The sequence below is a fragment of the Salvelinus alpinus genome, chromosome 8, assembly GCF_045679555.1.
Source record: "Salvelinus alpinus chromosome 8, SLU_Salpinus.1, whole genome shotgun sequence".
Taxonomy (NCBI): Eukaryota; Metazoa; Chordata; class Actinopteri; order Salmoniformes; family Salmonidae; genus Salvelinus; species Salvelinus alpinus.
In genome coordinates this window covers 43,417,285-43,441,323 of record NC_092093.1, presented here as the reverse complement: position 1 = coordinate 43,441,323, position 24,039 = coordinate 43,417,285, and the positions used below count along the sequence as shown (strand labels likewise).

The 24,039-nt window shown below is 41.0% G+C and overlaps 1 protein-coding gene across 1 annotated transcript in view; it reads right to left on the bottom strand.

Annotated features, from left to right (window-relative positions):
• LOC139583178 (lysosomal-associated transmembrane protein 4A-like) overlaps positions 1-24,039 on the bottom strand; it is a 32,263-nt gene that overhangs the window by 2,837 nt on the left and 5,387 nt on the right. The window contains exons 2-6 of the mRNA XM_071414005.1: positions 14,037-14,175; positions 7,605-7,681; positions 5,348-5,470; positions 3,785-3,880; positions 3,351-3,449 (exon numbers count right to left, since the gene is read on the bottom strand). Of these exons, the coding sequence (XP_071270106.1) occupies positions 3,351-3,449; positions 3,785-3,880; positions 5,348-5,470; positions 7,605-7,681; positions 14,037-14,175 (534 nt within the window). The remainder of the gene's footprint in view (positions 1-3,350; positions 3,450-3,784; positions 3,881-5,347; positions 5,471-7,604; positions 7,682-14,036; positions 14,176-24,039) is intronic.

Genomic DNA, 24,039 nt, shown 5'->3' with positions numbered 1-24,039 from the left:
CCCCGGCTAGTTTCATATGCAGCCACGGAGTGGTGGCGCATAGGCCAATTACTGTGCTTAGATTGACAAACAGCAAGCTTGACTAGTCTTTAAAAGGTGTCGAACTGACTCAATAAAGTTAATCTCATACAGTACCAGTCAAAAGTTGACACCTACTCATTCAAGGGTTTTTCTTTTCTACATTGTAGAATAAGTGATGAAATAACACATATGGAATCATGCACTAACCCAAAAAAGTGTTATACAAATCAAAATATATTTTATATTCTTCAAAGTAGCCACCCATTACCTTGATGACAGCTTTGCATTCTCTCGACCAGCTTCATGAGGTAGTCACCTGGAATGCATTTCAATTAACAGGTGTGCCTTGTTAAAAATAATTTTGTGGAATTTCTTTCCATCTTAATGCGTTTGAGCCAACAAGGTAGCGGTGGTATACAGAAGATAGCCCTATTTGGTAAAATACCAAGTCCATATTATGGCAAGAACAGCTCAAATAAGCAAAGAGAAACGACAGTCCATCATTACTTTAAGACGTGAAGGTAAGTCAATCAGGAAAATGTCAAGAACTTTGAAAGTTTGAAAGTGCAGTCGCAAAAACGATAAAGCGCTATGATCAAACTGGCTCTCATGAGGACTGCCACAGGAAAGGAAGACCCAGATTTACCGCTGCTGCAGAGCATAAATTCATTAGTTACAAGCCTCAGAAAATGCAGCCCAAATAAATGCTTTAGAGTTCAAGTAACAGACACATCAACTGTGAAATCAGGCCTTCATGGTCAAATTACTGCAAAGAAACCACTTAAGGTCACCAATAAGAAGAAGAGGCTTGCTTGGGCAAGAAACACAAGCAATGGACATGGAAATCTGTCCTTTGGTCTCATGAGTCAAAGTTGAGAATTTTGGTTCCAACTGCCGTGTCTTTGTGAGACGCAGAGTAGGTGAACGGATGATCTCTGCAAGTGTGGTTCCCACCACGAAGCATGGAGGAAGTGTGATGGTGCTTTTCAGGTGACACTGTCTGTGATTAGAATTCAAGGCACACTTAACCAGCAATACGCCATCCCATCTGGTTTGCACTTAGTGGGACTATCATTTGTTTTTCAACAGGACAATGACCCTTAGGCTTTGTAAGGGCTATTTGACCAAGAAGTAGATTGATGAGTGCTGCATCAGATGACCTGGCCTCCACAATCACCCGACCTCAACCCAATTGAGATGGTTTGGAATGAGTTGGACCACAGTGAAGGAAAAGCAGCCAACAAGTGCTCAGCATATGTGGGAAATCCTTCAAGACTGTTGGAAAAGTATTCCAGGTGAAGCTGGTTGAGAGAATGCCAAAGCTGCCAAAGAGAATGTGCAAAGCTGTCATCAAGGCAAAGTATGGCAACTTTGAAGATTTAAAAAAATATATATATATATATATTATTAACACTTTAGTTACTGTGTTATTTCATAATTTTTATGTCTTCATTATTCTTCTACAATGTAGAAAAAGGTTAAAAAAAACTTGAATGAGTAGGCGTGTCCAAACTTTTGACTGGTACTGTATATCCTTAATAAATCATACAATGTAGTTATACACTGAGTCCACAAACATTAAGAAGACCTTCCTAATATTGAGTTGCACCCCCTTTTGTTCTCAGAACCGCCTCAATTCGTTAGGCATTGACTCTACAAGGTGCTGAATGGCCCATGTTGACTCCAATGTTTCCCACAGCTGTGCCAAGTTGGCCAAATGTCCTTTGGGTGGTGGACCATTCTTGATACACACAGGAAACTGTTAAGTTTTTAAAAACCCAGCAGCGTTGCAGTTCTTGACAAACTGGTGCGACCGGCACCTAACATACCCCGTTCAAAAGGCAATTAAAACTTATGTCTGCCCCTTTCACCCTCTGAATGGCGCACACACACAATCCATATCAAAATTGTCTCAAGGCTTAAAAATCCTTCTGTAACCTGTCTCCTCCCCTTCATCTACACTAATTGAAGTGGAATTAACAGGTGACATCAATAAGGGATCATAGCTTTCACCTGGTCAGTCGATGTCATGGAAAGATTGCCTAATGTTTCGTACACAGTGTACGTCCATAGTATCACATCGGGACAAGTAAAGATCTTGTCGGTATTTTTGATATGAAGTCCATTAGGACTTGCCAGACCGTGACGTTAAAGTGAGTGACTCGTCAGTAGCCTACCAAATTCCATCGGTAAGAGAGCTGTTCATTTGGCTCCCTAATTTGCATACCGGTAGGCCTTTTTGCGATTACGATGGTGAATCCTCTTCACTGCAGAAACAATAGGTAGGCTCTCTCCACTAGCCTAACTCTGGTCCAAAATATGATCAAATAAAACAGATTGAAGAAAAATAATGATACTTATGATATTTCAAAGATATTGATTTAATCAAAGTATTGACAATGGAGTAGTCAGCTGCTGCTGCTTTCTGTGTAGCAAAGCCAATGTTTGACACCTGCTTCATTCTTCAATCATACCTGTATGGCAGATGTATTTTCTCATCTCTCTTAAAAAAGGAAGCTTGAAGCGTGTGGAAGTCAGCAGACTCTTATAGGATTCTTTAAAGGTCCAGTGCAGTCAAAATTAAAATGTTTCCCGTGTTTTATATCATATTGTACACCAGCTGATAAAACTAACACTAATTAGTGTGAAAATACAACATAGCATTAGAATGTACCAGAGGCCAGCAAAATAGAGTTTGTTCTGCAAAAATGTCTTAAACCGGGGGAGCCTGGCTTGCTACTTTTTGAATTATTGGGCTGGCAACTTGTGCTTGTGGAAAACAGTTATTTTTATTTGGCAGTTTTTCCATTCGGTTGATCGAGCACATATTTTTTCTCGAGGCAAGTCGAAGTTCGGTAGACAAAGTCCACGCCCCTTCGTCTGTGAATGGTCAACAGTACTACTCCTAGTGGAAGATGGAACGGGATTCTTCAATTAAGTGTTTGTTGTCATTCAATGAGAGACTGCTAGTTTTCATGCAAATCTTGTCACTTGAAATACTGCTCCAAACATCTTAGTTAGACCTCCTCTGAAAAATCGTCAACAGATTTCTTGATTTATCTTAGATTAATTCAGACTATTTTGATGAAGTATTTCAGGCTGTTGTTGTTGATCAAGAGGGATAACCAACAGTAATACTGGCATAATATTTTACAATTTTTAAAGTGAAGGTCTTTAGGGAGTATTCGAGCACAGACGTTTGCTTCACCTAGTCAAAGTTCTGCTAGGAGCAAACCGAACCTGTTTGCAGACTGCTTAAAGATGTGAAATGTATGCTTCAGATGTGATTACCGGTAATCCGAGTAGGGGCTTTTCAGGCACAAACATACCTGGGGAGGCGCCGTAAAGGCAGGGTAGACGGCGATCTCCAGGACGTTCCTGTTGTTGATGTACTTGTAGCAATTCCACACGCAGTTGATCAGGTAAGCCTGAGGGGAAAGTGGTCAAAATGTTTAGTCCTTCTACCTAATCCAGGGATGCTCAATCCTGGTCCTAGAGAGCCACAATGTGTGCAGGCTTTTGTTATAGCCCAGCTCAAAACACCCCTGATTCAGCATCTGAAGGCCTATAACCCATCTACTAAAGACCTGTCAGTCAAGGTCTATCATCAGTCTACTAAAGTACTTTCATGGATTGGTAAATCAGATCAAATCTCACATGAACACTAATAAGTGCAGTAAACCAAATAAATGGCATATTCTTGGGAATCTGGTTGGGGGGGGGGGTGGAGTGCAGCATTCAATCACAGCTATTTCCCAGAGACCTTCATGATGATGAGAAAGGTGAAGAAGACGAGGACGAAGAGCAGCAGGCAGCTGGAGTCCATGGAGAGCAGGTTGTCCTTGTAGGGGAAGTCTGGCTGAGAGGCGAGGGGAGAGACATTCAGCACATACAGAAGCTAAACAAAACCCCATAAAGACAGACAGGCCAGGTGACAACGATAGTGAGAACACATTTAAACCCTCTAGGGCAGTATATTACAGAGCGAGGTCAATGAGTTAGCCAGCTAACTTTCCCAAGTACTCAGAAATTACTTTAGTTCTCTCTGAATATAAACTCTAACTTTGAACCAGCAACCCATATTAATGTTTTTCTTTAATTAACTGCTTTCATAGAGTGGTGAGGAGCAGTCTACAATGCCAGGAAGCTCACTCAACATAAATTTTTGGTATATTTAGGGTTCACGCAAACAGTTCTTAAGCTTTGTTTTACTACTGACAGTTAGAGCTGATTTCGGGATTGTATATAGATTCTGTCCTTAAATATAAGTAATCTGATTTATTAGTTTGTCTCAATTGTTTAATAAAAAATGTACCCTTAACCTTTTTTCAACTGACCATCGTATTTGTTGATTAAATCGGGCTTTAATAATATAATGAGTAATCCTGGAATGTCACAAGTTTATTGACACGAGAAAACTTGAGAAAATAGCAATGCTAGATATCGCAATGACTACAATGCATGGCGAAATTACTTCTGGACACTAACAGCCATCGGGCGTCCGAAGTTGCCGTCAGACATTAGCCATTGAGGGAATGCTTCCTTTGAAATCAATAAAAGCTGCTATGCTGCTCGCGTTGAGTCACATCCAACGGCAGCGTCCAAGCTCCAGAATCGCTGAGGTTCCATTTTGGATGGATGACACACACACACGTTCATTCCATCTTGTGAATTGAAATAATGAGAAATAAAATTGGTTGCATAATGGCCCCCACTAGACACCACTGGCTATTTTACTAAGATTTACGAAGTCAAGAAGTTACTAGTTAACAGAAACTCGAGCTAGCTACATTGACTATGTTCACAATGTAAACAAAAGCAACGTGTAATTAGAATATTCAGTACAACCACTAGAAACAATGAGTACTTGCGAAAAACTGGACCAAAGCCATGGTACTTACGCATAATAGATCAATATGTTACAGTACGGAACATTTTTATAAAAATGCTCCTTCGCCCTCAAAACAACGCGCTCTGTGTGGCAGGTAGAACGGCACATTGACACAACGCTGAAGGTAACGCAACGCTTATAGTGGAGCTGAAGGGCCCGCGGAGCGCCTCCTCACCACTTGATTGTGCTTTAACCAGAAAACGAAGCGCATTAACTGGATGTTTATTTAAGTTAACTGTTTTATAGCAGATTTTTTTTTCCCCTGTATCATAAGAAAGTCAGCTGGTTATCATAATAAAATTGTTCCTGTTAATTGTTAGAATAAAACAATTATAAAAATGTTTAAAAAAACATTCACAAGACTTCTGGTTAGCTTCATAATTGTGATTTGAGAGACTAGCTGACAGGCAGTGGTGAAGGACTAGACTGACTCACCAGCTCCTTCATGTAGTCCTTTATCCTGGGCAGGTAGGTGAGCGAGCTGATGGCCACCAGGCAACTCAGAGCAAAGTCAAAGAGCTGGTAGCAAAAGAACGGGATAAGCCAGCCGTCACGATGCTACGGGGGAGAGGAAGGGAAAACCACACACACACATTACTAAACAAAAATGTGAAAGGATGGCCATTTCACTAGAGTTCGTCAGGGGGTTTGTCAAGCAAGGGCCATATATAGCCATAGCAAAAGCTTCATCTAAATGTTGGGTACTAAACTATGTTGGAGGATGTCACAAAATCAAAAGAATTTCTATGTACAGTGCCTTCAAAAACTATTCATACCCCTTCGACTTATTCCACGTGTTACAGCCTGAATTCAAAATAGGTTAAATATACTTTTTTGTATTGTTATAGGTTTTGGTTTTTCCATTTATGTTTTAAGGTTGGACTTTTAGCACATAGGGCGCACCGATTGGTGTCACCTCGCTAGACGGAAGGTGTTTCCCCTGTGCTGGCCCAGTGCACCAGTTGTCTTGAGAGATGTGGAGGGTCAACACCTTTAGTTGACTCTCCCTATTTGATAAAAAAAATAAAAAATCCTTTGTCTGATCTTACCTGTTTTCATTTTGGTTTGCTTCCTGTCTAAGTTTGGTAGTGGGTGCTCATGGTGGATCTTTTTAAGGTCCCAGTTGTTGCTATGCAACTTTCAGTGGACACCCTCCTAAAACCCACCGGTTTCATTTTGGTTGTTGTCAGTGACTCTTTGTTAGTTCCCCCCTTCTGTTTGAGCAACACTTTTGGTTTTCTTGGTGGGGCACGTAACAGTATACAGGCTTCCTTCTTTTCACTATGTCACTTAGGTTAGTAATGTGGAGTAACTACAAGGTTGTTGATCGATCCAAAGTGTAACTAATAACTTCACCACGCTCAAAGGGATATACAAATTATTTACCCATCTACCAATAGGTGTTTCTTTACGAGGCATTGGAAAACATCCCTGATCTGTGGTTGAATCTGTTTGAAATTAACTGCTCGACTTAGGGACCTTACAGATAATTGTATGAGCGGGATACAGAGATGAAGTAATCATTTAGAAATCATGTTAAACACTATTATTGCACACAGTGTGAGTCCATGCATCTTATTATGTGACTTGTTAAAAAAGTTATTAAAACATAATACCACCTTGACATTATGGGGTACTGTGTGTAGGCCAGTGATACACAATCTCAATTTAATCCATTTTAAATTCAGGCTCTAGCACAAACAAATGTAAAGAAAAAAGTGGGGGTGTGAATGATGTGGGGGCGTGTGTGAATGATTTCTGAAGGCACTGTACACGTCTTTGCTTAGGTCATCATGACTGGTATTTAGCAGGGGAGGCTACAGCCAGCAATGGACCTACTGTGTGAACACTGAATACAGGGCATCAACAAGGGTAACCTCAGAGCCTGTAGTCACAGCTAAGGCATAACGCTCGAGGCTTACGCAGAACCTCTACGAGACGCATGCGTTAGCTGTGCGTCGCCATTTAAAACTAGCAGATCTAGTCGGGTCCACGTCACAGACGACAAACCTGTCAGTGTGGATGCCCATCAGGCAGGCCTGGTGAGGTAAACATGATATCGTTAGAGCAACGTTGTGTAGCAAACATTGTTTGCCCTGGTGTGGCCAGTAGAATGCACACGTAAGGAGTTTGCATGCAGTGAGTCAAAGTCCATTGCTGAAAAAGCATTAAATACATTAGAAATGGTCCTTTCAGACACCAGGATGTGACAAAGGGCTGCCACCTGAGTTGTATTCATTAGGGCACATACCGTTTTAAAACATTTTGCAATGCAAAACTCAAAATGAGCTTATTTGACAACTCCAGGTAGTTCCTCCCCGTTTCAGTCCGCTTTCTTTCGTAATGGTTGAGGTTCAATAACATCATTTCAACCTCCTATTTTACCCACTCCTCCAGGGGTATTTGTCGTAGGCCCGCTTTAGACGTTCATTTAATTTGTATTCAGGGTTTAGAATAGACCAAAAGGTCTATTATCAGAAAGTAGGAAAACGAGGCTTTCATGCGTGTGTATTTAGGAGCAGACATTTGCCTAACAAACCAAGAGAGTAGTCAGGATGAAAGATAATGCAGGGGGTTATTTTCCCACCCCTGAGCAAATATGTTGAGGAGTGACTCGAGAATTTGTAATTGTCGTGAATTCCATTATGGACATGATGTGGATGAAAACACAAATCAGAAGGAAAGAACTTACAGTAATGGCTCCATAGACCATCATGGCGCTGATAGTGAGCATCAGCAGAGAGATGGCGAATCCCACACAGGCATTCTCTATACACACACAGATAGAGAGAGACATTCATTAGGGTAAAATACTTTATTGAAGGACAAATAGGGTTGTAAAGGGTGGGAAACTTCCCGGTAAATTTCCTGAAATTTTCCTGAAATTTTCCATGGGAAGTTAAGCCCTGGAATTTGGGGAATGTTGCTTAAATTCATCAAAAAAGTTAGCTTAACGGTGAACCTTTTTTTGGGATACACATAAGGCAATTCTAGGTCCTGTGGTATATTTTGGTTAAACTATCCCCAATTCTATTGAATTGCAACCCTCTGCATGCACAGTGCATTCTTCCATCACATGTACAGCTGATTCTCAAGATCTTGCACACTAATGAGATGCTATTGAGCCCACACTACTACACGGTCTGAGCTAAGGACTACATGCTTTCTGGTAAGTTTTGATTACAATACTGGGTGGGGGGAATATATTTTATGACATGCATGATTTTTTGTTAACTAGTAAATAGTAGCCTACAGAAAAGTGTGTTTAAATCATTTCGAACTTGTTAACAATTTCCGCTAGTTAGTTTTTGCTATCATGTGGGTTTTAGCTTGCTTGAGCATGCTAACAGTGTTCATTCACCTGTTTCCATGCACGTTTCATTTTAAAACATTTCTCTCACAAAGGAGTTGTTTAATTTAACTGCTTATCTATTTATTTGTACTTGTTGGTTTTTTACTATTTTTTTCTAATCTTTACAGGAAAATGCCACAGGTACTATCTGATGTGTGGAGACATTTCACTGCAGCTAATGTAGAAGAAAAAGCTGTGTACATTTGCAAATACTGCGCCAAATCATGTGAAGAATGCAACAAAGATGCAGAATCATCTGGCCAAGTGCATAAAGTTCCCTCATCACTCACAACCTCTGACAAAAGTCCCTCTACTTCTATTCGAGGGGAAAATTATGAATCAGACACCTTATCGTTAGCAACATCTCATTGTCCTCCTGGAAATCAGAAGTTTTTTTTGACTCAATGGAGGAACGTAGTCAGAGAAATGCTGATGAATGTCTTGCTCGAGCTGTGTATGGAACTGGTTCACCTTTGATGCTCACAGGCAATGTGTATTGGAAGAGATTTGTGAATGTTCTTCACCCAGCATACACCCCTCCAGCCAGAAATGCTTTATTTACTCATTCACCGGATGCAGAGTTCAACAGAGTTCAAGTGAAGGTCAAGCAAATCATAGAGAAAGCAGACTGTATTGCAATCATCTCTGATGGGTGGTCGAATGTTCGTGGGCAATGAATAATTAACTAACTAAAATAATGGATACACTCTACAAGAGAGCCAAGGAAATGGTTAGGTATGTGAAGGGTCATCAAGTTATAGCAGCAATCTACCTCACCAAGCAAAGTGAGAAGAATAAGAGCACCACATTGAAGCTGCCCAGCAACATCCTTTGGGGTGGTGTTATCATGTTCGACAGTCTCCTGGAGGAGAAGGAGTCGCTCCAAGAGATGGCCATATCACAGTCTGCCGATATGGACAGCCCCATCAAGAGGATCCTCCTGGATGATGTATTTTGGGAGAGAGTGGTAAGCAGCCTGACACACCCGAAACCTATAGCAGTAGCCATTGCACGGATTGAGGGAGACAATGCCATCCTGTCTGATGTTCAGACTCGGCTTGCAGATGTAAGAGAATAAATTCGTACTGCCCTGCCCACTTCACTGTTGCTCCAAGCAGAGGGCGCAGTTCTGAAATACATCAAAAAGCGTGAAGACCTCTGCCTGAAGACCATACACGCCGCAGCGTACTTGTTGGATCCCAAGTATGCTGGCAAGAGCATCCTGTCTGGTGCAGAGATCAACAAGGCTTATGGTGTCATCACTACCGGTGTCTCGCCACCTTGGCCTGGATGAGGGCAAGGTTCTTGGCAGTCTGGCGAAGTACACTTACATGCATGGGCTTTGGGATGGAGATGCAATATGGCAGTTGTGCCAACATATCTCATCAGCTACCTTGTGGAAGGGACTTCGTGGATCTGAGGCTCTTTCCCCTGTTGCCTCCATCAGCCGCCTCAGAGCGCAACTGGTCCTTGTTTGGGAACACACACACACCAAAGCACGCAACAGGCTGACCAATACAAGGTTTGAAAAATTGGTGGCAATCCGGGCAAATTTGAGGCTTTTTGAGCCTGACAACGAGCCATCCTCAACAAGGTTGGAAAGTGACAGTGAAGATGAGGCCTCAGAGTCTGATGTTCAAGAGGTGGATATTGAGGAGGTCCAGGGAGAAGACATGGAAGCTTGAGAAGAAGACAACCAAAGCTTTAGTTTCTAGACTATCATTTTACGTATGTTGAAAACGTTTTTGAGAGATGCGATGGATCATTGGGGATCATTCAATATTCCTTTTTTGTTTTTCAGTGAAATCAGCCAATGTGAAGAGTCAACTAAATTAAAAGTTAAAATTTACATTGGAAGGATTTAATAATTTGCAATTATGTCTACTTATGATAAGGTAAAAGGTTTGTGTTTCGGTCTCCATATGATATGGTAAATATATCCAATGCAAAAAACATCTACATTAAAAAGGTATTCATATTAATTTGCATATATTTCCGTTAATTCCCACGGAAAGTTTCCACCTTTGAATATTCCCCAAAATATGCAACCCTAATTACAAACCCAAAAACGCGTTGGTCTAAGTCTTGGAAAATAATGTCAGTCAAAGGCTTTTGGGAGAAAATGTTTACCTCATAAACATGAGCCCAAGCATTGAATTACCTTTAAAAAACATTTGAACTATTATTGTGCATCAATTGTTTGGGGCCAACATGACCGCCTGGTCTGAGCCATTTGCATCCCACGGTAGGGCCACACAGAGTGCATTCATATAACTGTCAGAGTGAGCGCACTACTACTGAGGCCTAATTGATTCGTCTGTAACTGGAGCATCTCTGGGCTGCGTGCTTGCTCTCTTTTAGCGTTAGCTTGCTCTAGGGAGCCCTTACATTCTCCCGCTCAGGCACTCAGTAATACCAGTTAAAATGACAAGGCACAACAGCACAGGCTACGCTAGGCTAATGAATTGGCCTGCCGTCTGCTTCTGACCACGCATGGCCTCCTGCTAAGCTCGGGAACGATTAAGTAATTGAGGAGAGGTACAAGTGGTTCAGTCCCAAGGCTCTCAAGGTCTATTATTCACACAGTCACTCTTAAGCTGTGCAGGAAGCCATTGATTTCTCAGGTATTTGAAGAGGGCCCTCTTCTTCCGCACTTTGTACTCTGATATCACTAACATATCAGACTATAGGTTACAGCGGTTTAGACCCTCATCTTTTGTCTGTAAACACAACACTTTTATTTTGTGGACTTTATTTAGACAGTAGGTGGGGGACACAGAAAGGGATGGACAGCGTTGAAAAAGTGTCGGACCAGTGATTTTGAACCATTACTGCAGGGTGAAATCGGATGTGTAGATGCCAAACTCTGGCTCGCGATCTCCTTCTTAAACATAGTAACTAAGTGGGAAGAGACCGACTAGAAATGGCACTGATGAAGCCACAGCAGTGCCAGGCTTTGATAATAGCCCAGTCAATCCACTGAATGCTGACATTGTATCAAAGCTAGGATTTATGTAGCGCACCCACCACCCACCCTGTGATCGAGCCAACTAAACAGCAAGCCAACCACAGAGTGCATAGCACTGGGCCCAGTTTCATGATAGCGATAGAATTTAGGCTTAGAGTTTTTTAAACAATGCATCTTTTCTACAACGGCCAAAGACTCGTTTCCCAAAACATAATGCAGAGAGAACGGTCGACAAGTGCGTCATTGAGGTATGTGTCGATACTGATAGGATCGAAAGAAAGGGCGCACTGCTCTCGGATTAGCTTTGTCCATTAAAATTGTACCTTAAAATTATAATTATTTCACAATACTGACAACGGATCGGCTCCTATTACCACCTACGGCTGCAAATATGAGGCGCCTTATTCTAATGGTTACCCAATACAAATGCAATGCAAGGCTAAATTACTTCCACACACTAACAGCCCAGCTACACTACAGCCATCGGGCGTCCGGAGTTTCCATCATACATTAGCCATTGAGGGAATGCTTCCTTTGAAATCAATAAAAGCTGCTATACTGCTCGCGTTGAGTCACATCCAACTGCAGCGTCCAAGCTCCAGAATCGCAGAGGTTCCATTTTTGACAGATGATGCACACATTCATTACATCTTGTGAATTGAAATGAGAAATAAAGTTGATTTTGGTTGCATAATGGCCCCCACTAGACACCACTGGCTATTTTACTAATATTTATGAAGTCAAGAAGCTACTCGTTAGTCAATGTAGCCTGCTCGAGTTTCTGCTATGTTCACAACGTAAACAAAAGCAACGTGTAATTAGAAGATATTTAGTACAACCACTAAAAACAACTTAAGAGTACTTGTGAAAATGAATACTTTAAGAATTATTTCACAATACTGACAGCGGATCAGCTCCTATTACCACCTACGGCTGAAAATATTGAGTCGGCTTATTCTAATGCTAACCCAATACAACGGCACTAAATCACCGATTTGGCACATCATTGTGCACATGTGTTACACATCATGAAATATATTGAGACAAATTACAAACAGAAGCCTGAAGGTATCAAAATAGAACTTCATTGATTAGTATTAAATGTATTTCAATGATTGAAATAGGCCTATAGCCTACTGTTTATAATGCCATCATTTTATGTTTTCATTTAAATCATCTACAGTGGCTTGCGAAAGTATTCACTCCCTTGGCATTTTTCCTATTTTGAAGCCTTTACAATGTGGAATTAAAATACATTTTTGGGGGGTTTGTATCATTTGATTTTCACAAAATGCCTACCACTTTGAAGATGCCAAATATTTCTTGTTTGTTTCGCAATAAATAAGACAAACACTGAAAACTTCAGAGCCACCTTTTGCAGCAATTACAGCTGCAAGTCTCTTGGGGTGGGTCTCGATAAGCTTGGCACATCTGGGATTTTTGCCCATTCTTCAAGGCAAAACTGCTTCAGCTCCTTCAAGTTGGATGGGTTCCGCTGGTGTACAGCAATCTTTAAGTTATACCACAGATTCTCAATTGGATTGAGGTCTGGGCTTTGACTAGGCCATTCCAAGACATTTAAATGTTTCCCCTTAAACCACTCAAGTGTTGCTTTAGCAGTATGCATAGGGTCATTGTCCTGCTGGAAGGTAAACCTCCGTCCCAGTCTCAAATCTCTGGAAGACTGAAACAGGTTTCCCTCAAGAATTTCCCTGTATTTAGCGCCATCCATCATTCCTTCAATTCTGACCAGTTTCCAGTCCTTGCCAATGAAAAACATCCCCACAGCATGATGCTGCCACCACCATGCTCTAACTGTGGGGATGGTGTTCTCAGGTTGATGAGAGGTGTTGGGTTCGCGCCAGACATAGCGTTTTCCTTCATGGCCAAAAAAAGCTAAATTGTAGTCCGCTGTGGAGCTTTGCAGCTCCTTCAGGGTTATCTTTGGTCTCTTTGTTGCCTCTGATTAATGCCCTCCTTTCCTGGTCCGTGGGTTTTGGTGGGTGGCCCTCTCTTGGCAGGTTTGTTTTTGGTGCCATATTCTTTCCATTTTTTAATAATGGATTTAATGGTGCTCTGTGGGATGTTCAAAGTTCCTGATATTTTTTATAACCCAACCCTGATCTGTACTTCTCCACAACTTTATCCCTGACCTATTTGGAGAGCTCCTTGGTCTTCATGGTGCCGCTTGCTTGGTGGTGCCCCTTGCTTTGCAGACCCTGGGGCTTTTCAGAACAGGTGTATATATACACTGAAACCATGTGACAAATCTTGTGACACTTAAAGTCCACCTGTGTGCAATCTAACTAATTATGTGACTTCTGAAGGTAATTCGTTGCACCAGATCTTATTTAGGGGCTTCATAGCAAAGGGGGTGAATACATATGCATGCACCACCTATCAGTTTGAAATTTTTGTCATTTCACCTCACCAATTTGGACTATTTTGTGTATGTCCACTACATGAGTCCGTATTGGGCTAAAAAGGTTAAAGAAGCAGGCATTTGGTGATAGTTATCCATGATGATGTTATCAAAGGGATTTGTCTGTGTCTCTGTGTGTGTATCTCTCTGTGTGTGTGTGTGTGTGTGTGTGTGTGTGGGTCAGCCATGAGGTACCAGTATATAAAAAGCTAGTGCAGCTTTGCTAATATCGTGGAAATGTTAACAAATATTATATAAAATCGGGGGACGATGCTAAATCATGCTAGCTACTGCCTGCAGCAATTGTGGACGATGTCACTAATGGCGAACATAGACAACTCAAGTTGAACATGAGCCACACATGAAGATTAGATAAACTAACCCTTTAGGACATTCCCCTCTCCTTGGAAGGTGTGGCTAAAGTAGTGCTCGATGACCTCATACTGCAAGTCGACAGTGGGCACATTCTCTGGGTGGGTCACGGCCACAGTCAGCAGGATGCCCATCAACAGGTTCACCACCTGGCAAGAGAGAGAAAGGTATTGTTAGACTGTTCTTGAATACTGTCGCAGCAATTTCCTGTATTACCAAATGAGGAGAGTTATAAACCACACACCAGTCAGTTATACTTAAATTTCATCTTTAATTATATGAGCTTCAAAATCGCCCTATGACTCTCAGATCATGTCAGTGTCTATAATGAATTCTGAGAGTGCCTACAAAATAATACCAAGATCTTTTATAGCCAAGATACACCCCTCTCAACTTACATGACGAACCACAGATCTTAGGAACAGTTCACAAAGAAAGACTTTTACTTGAGAGAGGAGTATACCATAGCCAGATAGCATTAGCTATAAATTATCGTTCAGTTTGGTCTCTAAGACGAGGTTCTAAACTCGTTCCTGGTACTTCATAGTACCAAAACATTACCTCATCCATCTGGAATGCTCTGTAGGCTTTATTGGCCAAAGACATCGTAAATCTCCTCTGTCAGTGCTATCTCATAGAGGCCCATCCTCAGTGGAACACACACAATAGTCGACAGATTCTATTCTGTTGAATAAAACAACCATTCTAATGCAATACAAAGATTATAATATAATCTTACAAGCACTAAAACATAATCTTGCAATTTTCCACGACAATACATAGCCTGCTCCTAGATCCGTTTGTGTTGGTTTGCCAACGCCTATAATTTGGCGTGAGTGACAATGACCATAGGAGTTGTCAAGACATTACAAATAGATCTGACTGGGCACCAGGCTAGGATACAGTCTGTTGTAGATTAGACCATCTATATTGTATTACACCGGGTTCTGTTTCAACTTACGTTTCCTTTCCGCAGACATGAATGATACAGACTAAGGAATGTCAGTAAAAGCGGTAAAAAAAAGGAGTAGAAAGGGCAGAGATGTAGCCAAGATGGATAGCTGTGCCGGGTAGTAAGACAAAACGAGTATCGTAACGGATATGGGCATTTTGTTGTTGTTGATACGATTATGATCATAGTATTTTTGTATTTATCTGTGATTGGGGGGAAAAAGTACTTTTCGGGTGCCAGCACACTTTCTCATTTCAGTCAGTCATGTGCAAGGTTCAACGTGGTCTAAATAACTCAACTGGCTTGTTTGGCCAGCTGTAAAGAGAAGGGCGGACTGTACGTTGATCCTGCTGTTCTGATTGGATAGAGTGAAGCTGTATTTCTCCGTCCACTCACTTCATAATTTCACCCGATCAGTTTCTCGCCCACTGCAAATTGAGGACAAACACACCACTCCGAACACTGCTCATAATCTGCATCTTTTTTTTGCATCGAGAATGCGTAGGGAGGTATTTTGCCAACATATATTTAGGCATATTAAAACACTTCTGTTTTTTCCAATGAAGAATATCATTCGATCTAATTATCAACTGTCAATTTACAGATCCAATTGTGAGTATGGTCATGTTGGCACACCTCTAGTGTCAATACTGATAATATCGAAGGGAGCACTGCTCTCGGATTAGCTTTCTCCATTACAATCTTAGTTTAAAATTACAATTATTTCACAATACTGACGACGGATCAGCTCCTATTACCACCTACCACTGCAACTTTTGAGGCGGCTTATTTGAATGCCTACTCAATACAAATTCACTAAATCACAGATTTGGCACATGAAATATATTGAGAAATTACAGACAGTAGCCTACAAGTAGCTAGTATCTTGTTTGTACAAGTAGCTTGTTTGTATCCATTGCAAAGACATTGGCAACTTTGTATTTGTAGTCAACTTTGTCCTGAAGTTATCAGGGGTCACAGAGACACCATGTGATTCTTTGTTTAGCTGAGATCTTGTGTATAAAGTGACGCGCAAGGGCAAAAAAATATCTAAGGACACACTTACAGTGGGGCAAAAAAGTATTTAGTCAGCCACCAATTGTGCAAGTTCTCCCACTTAAAAAGATGAGAGAGGCCTGTAATTTTCATCATAGGTACACTTCAACTATGACAGACAAAATGAGAAAAAAAATCCAGAAAATCACATTGTAGGATTTTTAATGAATTTATTTGCAAATTATGGTGGAAAACTTGCACAATTGGTGGCTGACTAAATACTTTTTTGCCCCACTAGCTGTTCTACGAGTGGTCTGAGGCAGGCGTTAAGATTGCGGACATTTTCAAGTACAAATAACGATGGTTTCAGGAAACAGCTCAGATATTTAACGATGCTCCTAAGAAGGTTCTAATGATGAACTTAGCCTTAATATGATTTTTGGGAAACCGGGCCCAGGACACTTGTGCGTTGTAGAATGTTTTGAATATTGATCAACTGAAAATAATGACGTCTCTTGATGTTCACACGAAGAAAGCAAACAGTGGAGTCCAAAATTGACCCCCTTGATAAAGAGCCGCAAAAACTACTGTCTCAAATAATTCTAATACTGAGCAATATTGTATACTAAAAAAAATATTACTTTATACTAATATTTGTCTCAGATAAAGATTGTTTAGCAAGTAATACTTTATTTCATCAAAAAAGGTAGGTGTCCAAATTATTGACACCCCTGCATTCAATACCTCACCTTGCAAGGATAACAGCACTGAGCTTTATTCTAAACTGTTTTAGGAGTTGGAGAACACATTAGGAGAGATCATAGTTCTAATCTAAGTGCAGTGATTTCCACTAGTGCCGGCTGTGGCTATACACTCATTTTGAGCAGGTTACTTTTTGTAATTAAATTAACTGGGCTACTTTCTTTTTTTTTTCTTTTTTTTTTTACAATTCAGAGGTTTGTAAAACCTTTTCTGCAGTCATAGTGCAGCATAAATGCAGTATGCTGCAAACACCTCATCCAAAATACTTTTTCCCCCCCTGCAGTAATTTTGCAGTGTAACTGCAGTTGGAGTGCAGTATAGCTGCAGTACAGTGTAGTTATTCTGCATTTACTGCATCCAAAATACTACAGTCAACTGCAGTTACTGCACTTTTAAATCTGCAATCTTTTTTTGCAAGGGGAACGATATTAATTAAATAACTGGGCCTCTTTTTACAGTCATTTAGGGGGGGAAAGTATTCAGAGCCATTTCCCGCTAGAATGAACGATATGCATCTTCTAGCAATCTATTGATAGGAAAGGCGACAGTCAGTCACAAAGTGAGCGATGACTGGGAAACGGTGCTGGTTTGACAGTCTGCCATCTGTCCTGCCTCCTGGTACCTGAGTGTGTGTGTGTTGTGTACGCTTGGTTGCAGTTACATTTATTTACATGGAGGGAGAGAACATGATGCTCCTTAATCGTCCAAGCGAGTCAATTTGCACGTCCTATATAATGTGGTAACGATGAGTAGAAATTCAATTAGCCTTTTGTTTTAAGGCACATTTATTTGATGCCGCGCTTCTCATATGCAGGCACGAAGTGCTGGGGCATAGGCTTACTGTGATTTTATTGACGAAAAGCAAGCTTGACTAGTTTAGAGGAAGGAAGGAAAAAGAGGACGGCTCCACACTACTCTCACCTGTGTACAGTGCATTCGGAAAGTATTCAGACCACATTACTTTTCCCACTTTGTTAAGTTACAGCATGAGGCTAAAAAGGATTAAATAAAACATTTTCATAAATCTACACACAATACCATGATGACAAAGCGAACACAGGTTTAGAAGTGTGCAAATTAATAAAAAACATAAGTATTCAGACCCTTTGCTATGAGACTTGAAATTGTGCTCAGGTGCATCCCGTTTCCATTTATCATCCTTGAGATGTTTCTACAACTTGATTGGAGTCCACCTGTGGTAAATTAAATTGATTGGACATAATTTGGAAAGGCACAGACCTGTATAGATAAGGTCCCACAGTTGACAGTGCATGTCAGAGCAAAAACTAAGCCATGAGGTCGAAGGAATTGTCCGTAGAGCTCCGAGACAGGATTGTGTCGAGGCACAGACTTGAAGAGTGGTACCAAAAAATTTCTGCAGCATTGAAGTTCCAAGAACACAGTGGCCTCCATCATTCTTAAACGGAAGATGTTTGGAACCACCAAGGCTCTTCCTAGAGCTGGCCGCCCAGTCAAACTGAGCAATCGGGGAGAAGGGCCTTGGTCAGGGAGGTGACTTAGAACCCGGTGGTCACTCTGACTGAGCTCAAGAGTTCCTCTGCAGCGAAGAGAGAACCTTCCAGAAGGACAACCATCTCTGCAGCACTCCACCAATCATGCCTTTATGCTAGTTGCCAAACGGAAGCCACTCCTCAGTAAAAAAGGCACAAAAGCCTACTTGGACTTTGCCTAAAGACACCTAGACTCTCAGACCATGAGAAACAAGATTCTCTGGTCTGATGAAACCAAAATTGAACTCTTTGGCCTGAATGCCAAGCATCACGTCTGGAGGAAATCTGGCACCATCCCTTAGGTGAAGCATGGTGGTGGCAGTAACATGCTGTGGGGATGTTTTTCAGCAGCAGGGTGACTAGTCAAGATTGAGGGAAAGATGAACAGAGCCAAGTACAAAGAGGTCATTGATAAACTTGTTCCAGAACGCTCAGGACCGCATACAGGGGCGAAGGTTCACCTTCCAACAGGACAACGACCCTAAGCACACAGCAAAGACAACGCAGGAGTGGCTTCAGGACAAATCTGAATGTCCTTCAGTGGCACAGCCAGAGCCCGGACTTGAACCCAATCGAACATCTCTGGAGAGTCCTGAAAAAAGCTGTGCAGTGACGCTCCCCATCCAACCTGACAGAACTTGAGAGAATCTGCAGAAAAGTATGGAAGAAACTCCCCAAATACAGGTGTGCCAAGCTTGTAGTGTCATACCCAAAAAGAATTGAGGCTGTAATCGCTGCCAAAAGGTGCTTCAACAAAACACTGACTAAAGGGTCTGAATACTTATGTAAAATGTGATATCAGTTTTGTATTTTTAATACATGTGCAAAAATTACTAAAAACCTGTTTTTGCTTTGTCATTATGGGGTATTGTGTGTAGATTGATTAAACATTCTTTTTAAATAAATTTTAGAATAAGGCTGTAACGTAACAAAATGTGGGAAAAGAGGTCTGAATATTTTATGAATGCACTGTATATAGTGAATCGGCCATAAGTTTGTAAAAAATTAGATACGTTTTACGGCATATCAACCAGTCCTAATTACTTCTTTAAAAAAAAAGGAGCACTGTAAACTGCACACGCACCAAAAACCCTGTTGTTTTTTTGACAAGTGCCAATAAATCACTCTTCAAGATATGCGCTGTTGAAATTACCATAACTCAAAAACCACATGGAAACTGTAGATATTTTTACATTACAGGTTAGAGGACAACCTGCAGAACAGTCTGCTACATTTCGGTATGTTGCATTTTGATAAAATGCAACACTTTTGTCTTGCACTCATATCGATTATTACATCGAAATCAATTGATTTAGCATCCTGTTAAAACTGACACAGCTCAAAAACAACACAGAATCTGGGAATAACGTGTACATCCCTGGTTAGAGGACAATTTGTAGGAGTCAGCTAGTTAAATTGTTTCATTTTGATTCAAGTGGATCGCCAACGCAGAAGTTTAACAAAACACTTTTTTGGTTAATCACTTCAATCGATATCACACTGAAATCAATAGAACTATTTAAGTGATCAATTTAATTGGTCGCATACACATGGTTAGGAGATGTTATTGGTCGCATAAACATGGTTAGGAGATGTTATTGCAAGTGTAGCGAAATGCTTGTACTTATAGTTCTGACTGTACAGTAATATCTAACAATTACACAACTACCTAATACACACAAATATAAGTAAAACTGCGTGGCAGGCCGACTACCTGTTACACGAGTGCAGCAAGGCGCCAAGGTAAGTTGATAGCTAACATTAAACTTATCTTATAAAAAAACAATCAATCTTAACAATCGCTAGTTAACTACACATGGTTGATGATATTACTAGTTTATCTAGCTTGTCCTGTGTTGCATATAATCGATGCGGTGCCTGTTAATTTATCATCGAATCACAGCTTACTTCACCAAACGGGTGATGATTTAACAAGCGCATTCACAAAAAAAAGCACTGTCGTTGCACCAATGTGTACCTAACCATAAACATCAATGCCCTTAAAAACAATACACAAGTATATATTTTTAAACTTGCATATTTAGTTAATATTGCCTGCTAACATGAATTTCTTTTAACTAGGGAAATTGTGTCACTTCTCTTGCGTTCTGTGCAAGCAGAGTCAGGGTATATGCAGCAGTTTGGGCTGCCTGGCTCGTTGCGAACTGTGTGAAGACCATTTCTTCCTAACAAAGACCGTAATTAATTTGCCAGAATTGTACATAATTATGACATAACATTGAAGGTTGTGCAATGTAACATCAATATTTAGACTTAGGGATGCCACCCGTTAAGATAAAATACGGAACGGTTCCGTATTTCATTGAAAGAATAAACGTTTTGTTTTCGAAATGATAGTTTCCGGATTTGACCATATTAATGACCAAAGGCTCGTATTTGATAGAGCGTTTGCCAACAGCTCTTCGCTGTGCTTCAACCATTGCGCTGTTTATGACTTCAAGCCTATCAACTCCCGAGATTAGGCTGGCAATACTATAGTGCCTATAAGAACATCCAATAGTCAAAGGTATATGAAATACAAATGGTAGAGAGAGAAATAGTCCTATGATTCCTATAATAACGACAACCTAAAACTTCTTACCTGGGAATATTGAAGACTCATGTTAAAAGGAAACACCAGCTTTCATATGTTCTCATGTTCTGAGCAAGGAACATAAGCTTTTTTACATGGCAAATATTGCACTTTCACTTTCTTCTCCAACACTTAGTTTTTGCATTATTTAAACATGTTTCATTATTTATTCGAGGCTAAATTGATTTTATTGATGTATTACATTAAGTTAAAGTGTTCATTCAGTATTGTTGTAATTGTCATTATTACAAATAAATAAATACATTTTTTTTTTAATTGGCCGATTAATCGGTATCGGCTTTTTTTGGCCCTCCAATAATCGGTATCGGCGTTGAAAAATCATAATCGGTCGACCTCTAGTACAAACCGGTCCACGGTGTATACGAGTGTATTTCTGTCTGCATACAATGCCTTTGGATGGTAAAATTGAAACGACTCAATATCGCCATCTGCAAGCCTTTGGGCTTGCAGCCAACGTGGTCTCAGAGCATTTTGTATTATTATGTACATAAATACAAGACACTCCATTTAGTATGATCTGCTACGTTTCGGTTGGCATGTTAATTTGTGGATGTGCATCATCCGTTTCATACGATATGTTAAGAATCGCAATTAGTACAATGTTACGAATTTTAAAAAACGGATGTGTTACGAATTCCAATTTGTTGTGGTTAATGTTAGCTAAGTGGCTAACAAAATGTTTGCAAACACTAGGAGTTATGGTTAGGGGTTCAGGTTAAGAGTTAGATTAAGGGGTGTAGGTTAGGGTTAGCTAAAAGGGTTGGCTAAAAGGATTAGGGTTAGGGGAAGGGTTAGCAAACATTCTAAGTAATGTTAGTTGCAAGGTAGCTAAAAAAAATAAAAAAGAATCGCAAAGTTGCTAATTAGCAAATATTGTCCGTGATGACATTTGAACACGCGTTATACACCCACCCATTCACCCCGCCTAACCACCTGCCTTTTGTTTTAAGTAACCATACCAAACCAAACCTAACATATCATACTTATTTGAGTGTCTCTGATTTACAATGTTACGTGATCCAAATGCACCAATAGAGATGCCAGCTTCGCTTCGAGTCCTTAGGAAACTGTGCAGTATTTAGTTGATGTATTATTTCTTACATTGTTTGCCCAGAAAACCTTAAGTCTTATTACAAACAGCCGGGAAGAACTATTGGATATCAGAGAGACGTCAACTTACCAGCATTACTTCCAGGAATACGACTTCCCCAAAGTGGATCCTTTGTCTGACCCAGGGCATTTGAACTGATTCCAGAGGCCGACCCAAAACAACGCCACCGGAGAGGGTGACGTAGCGGTCTTCTAGTGAAGCTTCGGAAGCGCGCACAGACCCACTGCTTCTGAGTATATTACTCGCTAATGTCCAGTCCCTAGTTAACAAAGTTGACGAAATCAGGGCAAGAGTTGCTTTCCAAAGAGATATCCGGGATTGTAACATACTCCGTTTCACAGAAACATGGCTAGCTTGGGACATGCTGTCTGAGTCAGTACAGCCAATGGGATTTTCAGTGCATCGCGCCGACAGGAATAAACATCTCTCCGGGAAGAAGAAGGGCGGGGGTGAATGTTTCATGATTAACGACTCATGGTGTAATTGTAACCACATACAGGAACTCAAGTCCTTTTGTTCAACTAACCTAGAATTCCTCAATCAAATGTATTATCTCCCAAGAGAGATATCTCCTCCTCCTCCTTATCTCCTCCTCGGTTATTGTCACAGCCGTGTATATCCCCCCGCAAGCGGATACCAAGACAGCCATCATGGACATTCACTGGACTTTATGCAAACTGGAAACCATATATCCTGAGGCTGCATTTATTGTAGCAAAGCTAATTTGAGAACAAGGCTACCTAAATTCTATCAGCATATTGATTGCAGTACACAAGCGAGTAACACGCTCGACCATTGCTACTCTAACTTCCGCGATGCATACAAGGCCCTCCCCCGCCCTCCTTTTGGCAAATCTGACCATCCCTCCCATAGGCAGAAATGAAAACAAGAAGCGCCCATGCTTAGGTCTATCCAACGCTGGTCTGACCAATCGGATTCCACACTTGAAGATTGCTTCAATCACATGGACTGGGATATATTCCAGGTAGCCTCAGAACAACATTGACGTCATGGACATCGACGTCTTGCTTCCAGAAAAATTGAACAACTTCTTTGCTCGCTTTGAGGACAATACAGTGCCATCGACGCGACCCACTACCAAAGACTGTGGGCTCTCCTTCTCCGTGGCTGATGTGAGTAAAACCATTAAATGTGTTAACCCTCGCAAGGCTGCCGGCCCAGACGGCATCCCTTGCTGCGTCCTCAGAGCATGCGCAGACCAGCTAGCTGGTGTGTTTACGGACATATTCAATCAATACCTATCCCAGTCTGCTATCCACACACGCTTCAAGATGGCCACCATTTTTCCTGTTCCCAAGAAAGCCAAGGCATCTCAACTAAAAGACTACTACTTCTTCACCACAGTGAAGCCTCTTCAACCTCAGAAGGCTGAAAAAAATGTGGCTTGTCACCAAAAACCCTTCACCCTTAACTATTTTACCTTTATTTAACCAGGTAGGCTAGTTGAGAACAAGTTCTCATTTGCAACTGCGACCTGGCCAAGATAAAGCATAGCAGTGTGAACAGACAACAACACAGAGTTACACATGGAGTAAACAATAAACAAGTCAGTAACATGGTAGAAAAAAGGAGAATCTATATACAATGTGTGCAAAAGGCATGAGGAGGTAGGCAATAAATCTAATATTACAATTTAGCAGATTAACACTGGAGTGATAAATCATCAGATGATCATGTGCAAGTAGAGATACTGGTGTGCAAAAGAGCAGAAAAGTAAATAAATAAAAGCAGTATGGGGGGTGAGGTAGGTAAATTGGGTGGGCTATATACCGATGGACTATGTACAGCTGCAGCGATCGGTTAGCTGCTCGGATAGCAGATGTTTAAAGTTGTTGAGGGAGATAAAAGTCTCCAACTTCAGAGATTTTTGCAATTCGTTCCAGTCGCAGGCAGCAGAGAACTGGAAGGAAAGGCGTCCAAATGAGGTTTTGGCTTTAGGGATGATCAGTGAGATACACCTGCTGGAGCGCGTGCTACGGGTGGGTGTAGCCATCGTGACCAGTGAACTGAGATAAGGCGGCACTTTACCTAGCATAGCCTTGTAGA